The 12,907-nt window shown below is 39.2% G+C and overlaps 1 protein-coding gene across 2 annotated transcripts in view; it reads left to right on the top strand.

The window, feature by feature from the left end:
- NRG3 (neuregulin 3) overlaps positions 1 to 12,907 on the top strand; it is a 332,122-nt gene that overhangs the window by 269,280 nt on the left and 49,935 nt on the right. For both annotated transcript variants that reach the window (XM_058029609.1, XM_058029608.1), the window contains exon 4: positions 560 to 586. In XM_058029609.1, coding sequence (XP_057885592.1) covers positions 560 to 586 — 27 coding nt within the window. The remainder of the gene's footprint in view (positions 1 to 559; positions 587 to 12,907) is intronic.

Below are 12,907 nucleotides of genomic sequence, written 5' to 3'. Positions count from 1 at the left end.
AAATTATTGCATGCTGTCTGTTGATGGCCAGGTTGGGAAGGTGGCTTCCCTTTGCTGCTGCTGTTGGGTTTTGTTGTGCAGCAGAGAGCAGGCAGGAGTCACGTTGGGTGCAAGTGAGGCTGCTGTGCTGAGGTGGGAGCTGCCAAACTCAGTGAAAGCCTTCCATTCATCTCCTCAGGTTTTGGTCCCTGTCAGAGAAAAGGAAAGAACCAACCTTGTCTAACTAAGGACGGTGGTGAGCAGGTTGAGAGAGGAGCTCCAGGAGGATGGGAAAATGAAATGCCTTTAGGTAGCTGCCTTGAACATAAAGTCAAATATAAAGGCATTCGTTTCCTACCCCAAATGCACATCTCTTCATGTGACAGCTGTGTCCTGAATTTCACCTTAGGATTGCCTTTGGGGGTCAGAGCTGTGCCTTTGTTTTGGACCTATACCCACACAGTGGGCCCTGACCCCAAATGTTCTGCTGCTCTGCCATATCAAGATCAATTTGTATTTTACTGTTTCTAACGTTTCTCTTTCTTTTCTCTTTTTCTTTTACATGCTTTCATGAGTATAGCAGACCATTTAGGAATTGAATTCATGGGTAAGTTGCACCTTCTCTTCCTTTCAATTGCTGAGATTTATCTTGTTTCCTTAGTCCAAAGAACATGGAAGTTAATGGGAACACTCCCATGACCTCCACCACTGGGTTTTGGACTGGGTTCCTCTTATACTTGCCAATTGCATTTGAAATTATATGAAGGTTTAATTTTTTCTCTTTTCCACTGCTATGGATCTTAAAACCTACATAATGATGTTTTAGTATTTCATTGGTATTTAATGAAACATAACATAAAGGTTATGTGACCATATAATCTTGAGGAATAGTATTTTATATGTGATTTTAGGGTAGAGTTACTAACTTTTTCATGTAGATGAAAGTAAATTTTAAATCAGATATTTTTTTTGTTAAGAATTTGTTGGTAATTGCAATATTAATAAGGTTTAATAAGAAACATCTTGTTAAATATAACTCAAAACAGAAATGCTTTTAAGAAAAGAGTCAAAAATCCATCATTCTGTGAAAAAAGTGAAATTGGTTAGAAAAAAAGGCTAAAAATGGAGTGAATAATTTCTCCTCACAATTTTGGAAAGGAAGATAACATTCTGTTGGCTCAGCTGCAGCTCTGTGATGTGTTCATAGCCTGATGGAATGACAGGCTTAACAGATCACCTCTCAGCTGGTGATCTTCAGGCTTCAGGAAGCTGAGACCCATCTTTAACAGAGTTAGTGGTCCTTTGTGTAAGAACAGCTTTCATAAACCATTAAATATGAATGAAAACACTGTGATAAAAAGCATGCAATTTCCTACTGAAGTCACAAAACAGTTACTTTTAATATGCTCTTTCTCTATGCTAAGTTTTTCTTGACTTTTTTAGATTTTATAATTAAGTGCCTTATAACCTATCAATTATAAGTTCCAGCATGGGGATTTTGTTGACCACTTAAGTATAAATTGCCAAGAACCCAATAAGGTGATGAATATTAACTGCATGGCAGGCTACAGGAGCAAAGGTGCCAGCAGGTTTTGGGATTTTGTGCTCCTGCTTTTGGGTTTGTGCCAATCCTCGGGCACTGTTCTCTCTGGGGAGCTGGTTCATGAGGCCCAGAAGTTTTGTGTTTCACTTCACCTTATGTGAGGCTTGTGAAGTGCCAGTGGAATCAATGCAAGTGTCTTCAGAGACTTATTGGACAGGCACAGCTGGGGAATGGTTACTTGAAAGGCTCTGCAGATATCCTGCTTTTCCTGCTGAGCTTTAATTGTGAGCAGCAGTCTTGAGGCACACAAGTTGAAGGACAAGCATTTATGTAAAAGAGGATAAGGAGTATAGATACATGGGATGCTTTGAGTGAACCTCTCTCTAAGAAGCAGGAGAGTGTAACCCAAGAGGCAAAGCTGAATTATTTTAATTTTATTTTGAGACTTTCAGTTTCCTCTCTTTTTTTTTCAAGACATTTCTTTAAGGCATGAACTAAAGCCAATCCCTGAAATCCTGGCTCAGAACAGTCCTCTCATATTAGTAGCTCTCAGATTTTTTTATTTAATATTGGAGCAGATCCTGATGGCATAAAAACTAATGAAATCTTGTATCTCAAGCCTGAAAATATTATGACAGCAGCCTAAAATGATGCTTGAAGTTGTTTTCTCTGGGCTAGAAAAATGCAAGTTCTGGAATCATATGCAGAAGGGAAATGCTTGTGCTTCTTAAATCCTCTTCTGGTCTTCATGAAGATTTACTTAGGAAATGAAAGCATGCATGGGATCATTGCTGTATCTGTAGCAAATCCACAGCCTGTGCAGAAAGTTCAGATGACAATATGCTCATCAAATTTGGGACACGCCTGTAAAGCCTCTATGAGTTTACTTCTGGACTGTAGAAAATAATGACAATTAATGCAAAGAGTGTTTTCTAGCTAGAAAAAAGCAACAATGTAGAGACAGTGCTGAACTTGTTTTGTTTGTATGTAATCCAGAGAACACTCTTGTTTTCATTGCATTTGTGGGCTCAGTTGCCTTAGAAATTCCATTGTCATCATCATCTTACAGAAATTTTGTTTGGAAACCATGTAAACCATTTAAGTTGGATTGCCAGGGCCAGCTGAATTCCTTCCATGTTAGACAAAGCTGAAACCTCATGTCAGTGGGAACATCTGTCTGTAGAGGTGTCCAAGGGGCAGATGAAATGTGCACTGAAACTACACCCCTACTTTAGTGTACTTTGCCAAGGAAGGTAGATAAGTGTGGGAGTGTGGGGTTTTGGTTTCTTTCTTTCTTTTTTTTTTTTTTTTTTTTCCCTAGACTCTCAAGTATCAGTGAAGAGTGTACACATAGTCAGTCCTTTTACTGTCTTGTTAGGAAGCTGTAGTCCGTGAATTAATTTGTGTATCCTGTTGTGAACCAGTTGGTGCTGTTTTCCCCTACAAGTTCCTGTGGCAGCCCATTCCAGTGCTCAGTAGAGGCAGTGCCTGTTGCTTTTCCATTGATTTGGTTGAAATCTCTTTCCTGAGGACCCTTCTCTCACAAACAGTGCTTTGGGAACAAGAATTATGCATTCATAATTTTGTGTTAACCTTGCTCATGGTCTCACACCCCTTTTCCTGTCTGGGTCTTGTCAGGTTTGTGTTCCATACAATATTCCATATTGTGCATTCCAAAACTTGAATACCTGTTACTTTAATATTGCTGCTGATATTGATCTGCACTGTCTGTTTCTTTGTATGGATAACAGAGACAAAGAAAGGCATATTGATGTGGCAAATCTGTTTTAAAATGTTGCAAATGTAGCAATTAATGTATGGTTCTGATGTATTCATGTGCAGCACCACCTGAATTAAATGAAAGCCAAGTATGTGGTCAAGGGATATTATGGCCTTAAAATTGTGGATTGAAATATTGTTATCAGTGGTCCAGCTTTATGAAACTTCTGGTGATAAAGAAATGGTTTGTACTTTCTAGTACATCAAAAAAAAAACAGTGTTGTGTTTGATTGTCAGTTGATTCAATATCCATCTCTGATGCAATCTCCTGGACAGGCTTTGGGCAAGGTCGTTTAATCTGTCTGTGCTTCAGATTCTCAGTTGCAGTAAGTTTTTCCAGGCTTTCTGAATTTAGATTCCTCGGCTCTCAGGGGGCTGTCTTTCAGTACCACAGAAGCTATTTCTTCCTTGTGGGGGGGTGCAGACTTGGCTGTGTCCTCTCCCCTCCTCACGCAGGAGCAGAGCGCTGTGAGGAGAGCCCTGTGCAGCTCCCCTGCTCTGCTCTGGTGCCCTGTGTCTCACCAAGGAGGATACATGCAATTTTATGCACATTTAACACATAAGTAACAAAAGTTGTCACCGTGGTCCTACAAACTGGAAACATGAGCAGCATTAACAATTCTGTGTCAATGGGAAGCAGGCTGGTGGTTGGTAATGTGTATGTGAGCAAGAGAGATTGTTAAAAAAATTATCAAAAGAAGCAGCTGTTATACAATGAAAAAACTAAGTGATGTATCATTAGCATTAGAGAGCATGGAGTTACAAGTATCTACAGCTTATAATAAGTTTTTACCCAAGTGGTTAACTGCGCTTCAGGGCTGAATGGTTTACCTTTCTGGTGAAAATTTTGTTGATGAGGAAAAATATCTGTGACAGCAAACATGGTCACTTTGGAGCAGCTGAAAGCTGTTGTGGAGCACTGGCCTGCTGCATGTTCTCCCAGCTGCAGAGTGAAATTGTTACCTGAGAGTCACCTGTGGATGTTGTGAGCTGCAAGCCAGTGCCTGAGACAAGGAGCTGCCTTTTCAACTCATTTCTTACACTGAGGATAAGTGCAGTTAAGGTGTGCAAAGGCATGAAACACAGAGGTGAGTGTTGGAATAGCCTGCTGGAATAACACAGGAGCAAACACTACTGTTTCAGCAAGTTGCCTACACCAACTCTGATGATCCAGAATGCTGATCTTTTACGCTGTAACAGTAATTTATGGTGAATACAACTGGAAATAAAATGCTCCAATAAAGTTCAACAGCCACTGCAGTTTTTGATGGAAATACAGACATAACATGAAGTAGTCTTCATCCTTGGGCTCCTTACCAGTTAACCCAGTATCAGTGGTGTAAACAATTCTGGTGTGATAATGTCAATCTCCCCATGCGTGAATTACAGAAAATATAGCAGTTGCTATATATAGTCACTACTTTTAATTTGTTTATTCTTAAGTCTTAAACAGAAAGTTAATATTTTTTTCCGTAGAACTACTCATCTTTTTCTGGAAAAATCAGGAGCTTACTGAAGTCAATGGAGTAACTGAATTCAATGGAGTATGAATGGTATATAAAATCTTGTAAGTGCTGAATCATTAAATAGCATTTAATTGAGCAGAGTAATAAAGTAACTCAAGAATGGGATCCTATTAAACTTTATATATCTCCTTGCCATGACTACAATGTGAAATGTGTTCTGTTTTCTGTAGTCTGAGCAGCTGTTAACAGTGGAGAAGGTGGTGCATGCTGTGTTTTCACTGTGCCTATTCTTGCTGCCTCCTCATTGTGCTAAGGTGATGTCAGACTCTGGGAATACCTGCTCCAGTTAACCAGATTGACTCAGTGACCTTGTGTCACACACTGTGACTGATGCATTCTGATTTTTACAAACTGCAAAAGTTGGTTTTGCTGATGGGTAGGATAACCAATAGTGCAACAACTTAGTATTTTTCCAGTATGCCAGAAATAAAAAGGCAAAGTTCATTAGTCCTTACACAGCTCAAAAACTGGAAACCTGGATTCTTTCCTCTGAAGCTCAGTGTTTTGCAGTAGCAACCAGAAAATGATAATAAATTACCAGTGTGTGCATGGATGGTCCTTACCTTTGTTACTGTTTAGAAGCTCTTATCTGTTATAAAACGCTGTAATGCTCCAGTCCTTGCTGGAAGAGAGGATGAATTAACATTCATTGAATTACATGACCAAAACTGTATGTGTTCTAAAGGATACATGTTTAAAAAATAAAGAAATTAGGTTAAGTTTTCCCTGTATTCCTTTTAATGGTATAAAGCAGGTAGATCTTTGCTGGTAATACGGCACACTCACTGTTTTTATGCTCCTGTTTGCACAACATCTTATTAGAGATTCTGATCACAATCATCCCCCAGAACTATGAGACCATATCTTTCTAATAATTATATTTGTTAATAATTGATTAATAATTGTTATTAATCAATAAGTATTTCAATTATTTAATCTGTACTCTGTTGGTAAATTTCTGAAGACCTTAGAAGGGCTACTCTGGCAGCCATTGATACTTGCAATGTTTTCTACCAGCATTATCACTGTTCCTTGAATCACTTTGTTCTTCGTCCTGCCTCAAATTTTCATTACCTCCTTCTGGCTTTTATCTTTTCAAACTCACTAAAGGCTTTGCTCTTGGGACCTCATCTTTCAGTTTGCCTTATGAAATACCTGTCCTTTTTAAGTATGCTGCAAAATAACAATAGCATCCTGAGGCATGAAATGGATTTAGACCCTCAGCATTTTCCGTGGGATTCACTTAGCTGGGAAGAAGAGTCATTTATCATCTCTAGGGGAAAGAGATGTGAGCAGCAGAGGAGAGAGCTCTGCAGGAACAGCTGATGCCTGAGTGCTGTGAGAGCAGTGGATGGAGCAGGGGCTCCTCAGGGGCTGCAGGAAGCTCTGCCAGTGGTTGTATCTGTTTAGGAGAACATATCTCTGAAATTAAAGTCACCACGCCTCTGGTGCATGAGTTGCAGGCTGCCTCACATCTTGGCTCTGTTTAGGGCATATGGTTCTAGTTTAGTTGAGAGGGAAAGATTTCTACCTAAATGTTTTGTAACCTATCTACCATCTCGGTTGGGTGCTGCCATCTTTACTTTTCGCAGTATGTAATTTTCCCAATTTATCTGCACTTTCTGTCAATGAACCGGGTTGGATTAACTTGCATTATTTTTAAAAGGTTTACTGTGTGGTTAACTTCTGTGTGTCATTAATTGCCTTGTTGTGTTGCTCTGTCAAAATAGTAATTCTGTGAACTGTGTGGATAAAATAATTTTAATATATATAACTTACTCTGGTAACCTTCCCCAGTATTTGGTTTCTGCTGCTCTCTCTAACTGAATGCCTGATCATTTGTGGTAAAACTTACAGAAATTTTAAAAGTACAAACTGATAACAAGGTGCACTGACAAGTTGAGAAAGCTAGAGCTGGTCTGGGTTTCTCTGTTTTTCTGGGGTCTGGGTTGGGAGGAGAAAGTTGCATTAGGTGAGGTCTGTGCCAGACTATAGAAGGGGTTGTACATCAGCCCTCATGATACTTCAGGATACCTCATGTTACTCTGTCACTTCCAAGGTGAATGTGGACTGAGTTCCACTCTGTGCTGATTTGGGGGGCACCAATAAGGTCCAAGTGTTACCTTGGTTTAAAGGGTTTAAAAATAAAAGAATTTGTGAAGCCTGAAAAATGGAAGTTGTGTACAAGCCTCCAGGTAAGTTTCCATGTACCTCCTAGTGCCAGGTACAAGCCTCTTCTTCATCACGCCAGCTTCAAAATCCTTGGCACCTCAGGGAGAAGGGACCTCCAGGTTGGATTTCAGCTGAGGATACAGCATCTCACCTGCTCACAGAAGGGCTTTGCTGTGTCCTGTCTCTACTTACACATACTATGTGTACATTCTGGTTGGGATTGGGCATGTGCCCTGGGTTCCTGCACAGCTGGTGTGCCTCAGAGTGAAACACTTTTTATCATGAAATACAGGTAATTAGATGGCTTCAACACTGAGCAGACAGCTGTGTATTTAAATGTGACCTTATACCCAGTCAGTCTCATAACCTGCATTTTGAATATGGTATTTAGGTAAATGCTGTGCTGAGCCTGAGGAATTGTTAAAAGTGACACCACGGTATGCTAATGCAATTAGATGACTTGCAGTGCTGAGGTTTGGCCTTTGTTTGGGCTCAGGTGCACTTTAACCAGATGCAAAAATATGTAGACAGTAACTTGTACACTGCTGAAACAAGGCTGGCAGGGCAAAGGTGAGATCCTCGTGTCAGAGGTGGGTTACAGACAGCTGCCACCAGGTCTGCCAGTGACACTTCATGTTTCCAGCTGAGGGAGGACTGGGAGGAGGCTTCAAAGCAGTGAGTACCATCTGGACATGTCTGTGAGAACTGTTGTTTGGGATGGGGGGGTTTGTTATTAGTACAAGGTTGCTCACTGTGTGTTGAGGTTATCTCGGCACAGGAGGAGAGGCTGCAAACCCCTGATCTGGACCATGTTTGTGCAGCCACAGTGAATCAGGGCTGCTTTGCCCTTTTGCTGCTTGGAGGTGCTGCCTCGATGTCAAGTCTCACTCTGTAAATGATGCAAGGATTTGGGAAGCAGAACGTAAGTACCTCCATAGATGTTCCATGGCACTGGTGCTCTTGTAATGTGTACTACAGTTGTATAGAAAAATCAATGCTTTTGACAGTGAACTAAATCTCTTTCTGTCCTTCTGTGTCCTGCCTAGAATGAGTAGAGATGGTGTCCTGCCAGTAATTGCTGGAAGCAGAGGAGAAGGGTAAGCAGTGTGGGAAAATTGGCACTGTGCTGTGCAGAGCACTAAGTTATTGTTTCATGAGCTGCCTTTTCTCTTCTTTTGCAGGAGCTGTAGGATATTGGCACGTGGAGAAGCACAGAGATATTCCTACTCTGGCTGACAGTTTCTAATAAAGATATTTTTTATCGTAACTGAAAATTGTCTCATGATCATTTCCTGTTCCAATCTGCATTGGTTTTTCCTCATTTCAAGCGTGATTCTGCTGAAAAACGCTCTGTCCAGTGGCCCAGGGTATCTGCTGGTATTGCTTCAGACTTAACAGCCAGCAATTATCTGGGACACGAGCGTGGGCAGCACAAAAGGAAGAGGGAAAAACAAATCCTGTGTATGAGTGCAGGTGGTGTTCTTGTATGCTCAGTTCTTAACAACAGTGGAAATTATCTCAGAGTTGCTTGTAAACTGTTACATTGAGATGACAAATGGACTTTTTTGTTTGCCACTGGTAGCTTTTTTTCTTTGGGTGGTTAAATAAATCACCATGAGGTATTTTCATTTACTATGGGTCCAGATCCTTTTGGAACATGTTCATGTAATTTACTCACTGCATTTATATCTATTGTATGAGTCTTCCTGTAATTATCATATGAATTAATATGATCTTTTTACTTTTGTGCTGAGTTAATTATGTACTACTCCATGCCTACTTTACCAAGTAAACTCTATTGCAATATAGTTTTACTCTATGGTTATTTTTTATGTCGCTTGATAATTTGGCATTTCACATTCAAATAGGAAATAAAAAATAGAAATACAAAAATAACCTGGTAATGGAGGAGCACAAAATGGGACAGTATATTAGTTCTCAGCAGAATTAACTAAAACAATTTAAGTCTTCACTGTTCAATAGTGAAATACAAAGTAACAGAAAAGAGCTGGATAAAGTTAATTAGAGCAAGCAGTTTACAGAGGAGATGAAAGTCAGAGACAAAGGAGTTTTTGCTATTGAGCGCATTACTACTTCTATTAGTAGTTTCCCAGAGCTTGCTGTTAATTACCAGGTGTGTAAGTTGTTTCCTCATTGAAATAGTGACCGTGGTCACCCACAGCTCAAGGTTTTGAGTAATGCAAGGAGCACAGGGTGAAGGCAGCTGATGCATGGCCATAGGCAGGGCTGGGCTGCCTGCCCAAGCCTGGCCTCCCCCCTGCTCTTCCAGCTCTTGCCAGTCCTCTGTGCCATGGGATAAAGTTCTTCAGTGAAGACTTGAGTATCTCAGTGCAAGCCAAGAGTGTTTAAAATTGATGCCTACAAAGGCTTTGGGTGTTTTCAGAGTGATTGTTGACTGTATATTTTGAGAATTGTAGTTGGATTTAATAAGAGTTACTTCTGTGTTGCCCTTGGATTAAAACACGTGGAAGTCAGTGGATATTTTGGTATCATATATGTTATTTCTAAGATAATGTGCAGAACCTGAAATCAGGATCCCGTGTGTGACTGGACTGATATATGAAGTGAGTCTGTCCTTTTCCTGATTGGCTCCAAATTACCTAAATCTAACAAACTAGATAAATCTCAACAGTAGTTACAAAATTGAGTATGTACAAGTAATTTGGTGCAATTGTGGAAAACTAGTAGTATCTTTGTTCCTCTCTTGAACTTCCATTCTCCTTCTCCCTACCTTTTATCCTTTTATCTTTTGCACCTTCCTGATTGTTTTCTTTTTTTTTTTTTTTTAATGTACTTCTGGGGACTTTCTTTTTGTGTTCATTTTATAAATCTACTGATCGATGAATTTGCTCTGTTTAAGTGTGTTGCGGTTTACAGCAGTTACTACAAATCAGTGGTATCACAAACTGCTCTATTGAGCTTTAATGGAGAGTACAGCATGCACACACTGAAGCTTTACTCATTTGTTATCATAATGCCCTCTCCTGTACCCAGAAGTAATGCAGCATTTGAAAAATGGAAATCACAATGTACACTAACTTTACCAGCTCATAAAATATGAATGCTCAGAAAATGAATACAGCAGTGTTAAATACAGTTAATCAGCTTTAGAAAAACAAAAATACGTATTTATCAGTATAATACGTACGTGCATGGGATATTAATGAAAAATACCAGACACATCATTTTCTGTGTTTATTCTACACTGTGCTCATTACTCTCATTCAAATAATTTAAATTTGCTTTCAAGATAAGGATGAGTTGCTGCTGATGAGAAAAGTCTGGATGTCTTCTGTGCCCTATTTTTCTTTGAGGCTGTGAAGTAGAGTCTGTGCACTGCATATAAAGCCAGCTGGGCTGGAGATTTTGGACACTACAGGGGCTGACAGAGTAGACCTTTACAATTGTTCAGCTGCAAACAGTTGCACTCAGTGCATTGTTTTAGGAAGTGTGTCACAAAAATATAAGACTTTATTAAACTCAAGTTAACAGCCTGCTTCAGTGAGAGTATGAGACTGTGACTTATACCTGAAGGCTTTTTATGCATCTGTACTTTAGGTAATGTGTTTAAGTCAAAACTAAGATAATGGCCTCAATTAAGTGTTTGTTTAATGAATGATGAAGAGAAAATGACAAAGACAAGTGAATATTTTATTTGTCAGTTTTTTCTTGTGAATCTATCTAGCATGTTTTAAAAATGTCTCTTGCCTGATGGAGTCTCTTTTCAAGGTAAGGTGGTACCAGAGCATCTCATTCTCTCAATTAGTAGTGAATCCTGTCTTGAAATAAGGTGGCTGACCATTGGTGGAAGAAGGTGAGTGAATTCTATAGGAATCCTATAGAACAAATCAAGTCACTTTAAATTTATTCCAGAAAGTTACTTAAAGGTGAACTGGAGAGAAAAAGTAGATGTAATTGTCTTAAATTATGCTGTTTCTTTGAAGTTAAATAAGTATTCATGTGTTTTTTTTAAAAAAAACTACTACTTTTAAGCACATATTCTATTGAAGTTTTTGTTCCAAAAAAACTATGAAAAATTTAAACCTCAGGGAAAATATAAAAATTCTGTTATTTATTTTTTGCTGAATGCAAGTGGTGATTTGTGAGCACTACACTGGATGGCCAATATCTTACTTGTCAGTATTGGGTCAAAGGTTCTTACTTGATGTGGATAGAGAACAGCTGAAAGACAATTCACATGTATGCCTTAGCACTGATGCTGCTTTATCCAACTTTTATGTCAGGAGTTGTTTCCTCAAAGGGTGAGTTACGTAATGACATTGCCTTGTTTTCTTAAAGTTATTGGTAATTTTTTCTATGCCTTTTAAGATGTGTTAGTATCCATGTGTCAGCTGTTTTGATGGTTTCATTGCCTCAACACCTTTGTGGATTTGGTTTAGCATCTGTGGGCCATGAATCAGTTTGGTAAACATCCCCTTCCGTCTGCTCAGCCGTGCTCAGTGAAAGTCAAACAGTCCTTGTGCAAAGAAAATTCAGGATCACCTAAAAGTCTGCAGGTATAACTCTTACTGTGGCAAATGCCTTGTGAATTCAGAATTGAAATGTGCTACAGACACCTTACTGCATGTCCAGCCTGTGTTCCTGGTTCTGGTGGTGCCAGTTCAGCAAAAATGGGACACAGTCTGTTCCCATTTCAAACCGTGGCAAACGTGGTGGAGAGGCCATTCACTCTTTAAGGAGCCCATTCTTTGTCTCCCCAATCCCCAAAATATGCTCCATTTCCCTAAATCTTTCTTCAATTTAAATTTATAGAATTTTTTCTCTTAATAGAGCATGCTGATAAAAATTCATACAACTCGCAGTATATGATTCACTTGTTAGGGAATTGCCTTCCCATAGTAACCCCTATGATGTAACATTGCTTTTTCTCCCATTCTGTGCTCCTCATTTTATGGTGCCAAGATGTGTACCATCAATCATTTAATTTACACTTTTGTCATCTTTATTGCTTGCTCAATCACTTTGATACCTTCACCTTAGCCTTCCTTTTTTTGCTCTCAGTGTTATAAAAAATGTGGGTGCTCGTGTTGGTATCAGAGCTGTGCTGATGATCCTGCTTACAAAGTCTTCTGCTCTTCAAAGGAGTCTGTCTCTCCCTGTCAGTACTTGTGTCATTGTTCTTAAGAGCAGCTTTTTAGCTCTTTACTTCCTCTGGGTGTTTTCCTTTCTTCTTCCATCGTTTGTCACAGCTCTGCAGCCATCTCTCACTCCCTGCTTATTTTGGTATCACCATTACTTCTGGTGTCAGTGTTATCTTTTTTCCCTTAAAAAAGTCTGTAATGCTAAATTTTCTGAATTATTCATAAGGCCATATATGAACACCTGCATCTATTATTCAGATTACTCCTTATTTCTTTTATGCTAGAGCCTAGAACCTCTTTTATAATTCAGTAATAAACGAGAGCCTTTGGTTTATTCAGAGGTTTTTTTGCCAACCTCATGTTTATCTCTAACTGTCTTTTAGTTAATTGTGCAGAGCCTTGCAGTGCAAGGAGCAACAGACTTGTTAGAATAATTCAGAGTATCCCTTCCCTCTTTGCTATCTCTGTCTTCATGCACTGGCCTCTCTGTGCAATATGTTTGAAGTGGTTTTTGGTCTAGAATAGATTATTTACTAGCATACAAATCTTTGTTCTCTAATTCTTTTCTCCAGTCTTTTATCTGTGAGTATTACTTAATAGTTATTGCCTTTTTTACCTTTAAGGAGGCGTTAATTCAATTTTTTTAAAGTTTTATTTTGCTTTATGCCACTTATTATGCTCCCACATGTACTTTTTTATTTCTGTTCCCTGTTGTCTGTAACTTCTGTCCTCTAAAGCAGTAGTTGGTGTGTCTGTGAGTTACCTTTTTACTTAAAAAATATTTG

Source organism: Melospiza georgiana, chromosome 8, assembly GCF_028018845.1.
Source record: "Melospiza georgiana isolate bMelGeo1 chromosome 8, bMelGeo1.pri, whole genome shotgun sequence".
NCBI classification, from domain to species: domain Eukaryota; kingdom Metazoa; phylum Chordata; class Aves; order Passeriformes; family Passerellidae; genus Melospiza; species Melospiza georgiana.
This window is presented reverse-complemented; position numbering and strand designations above follow the sequence as displayed.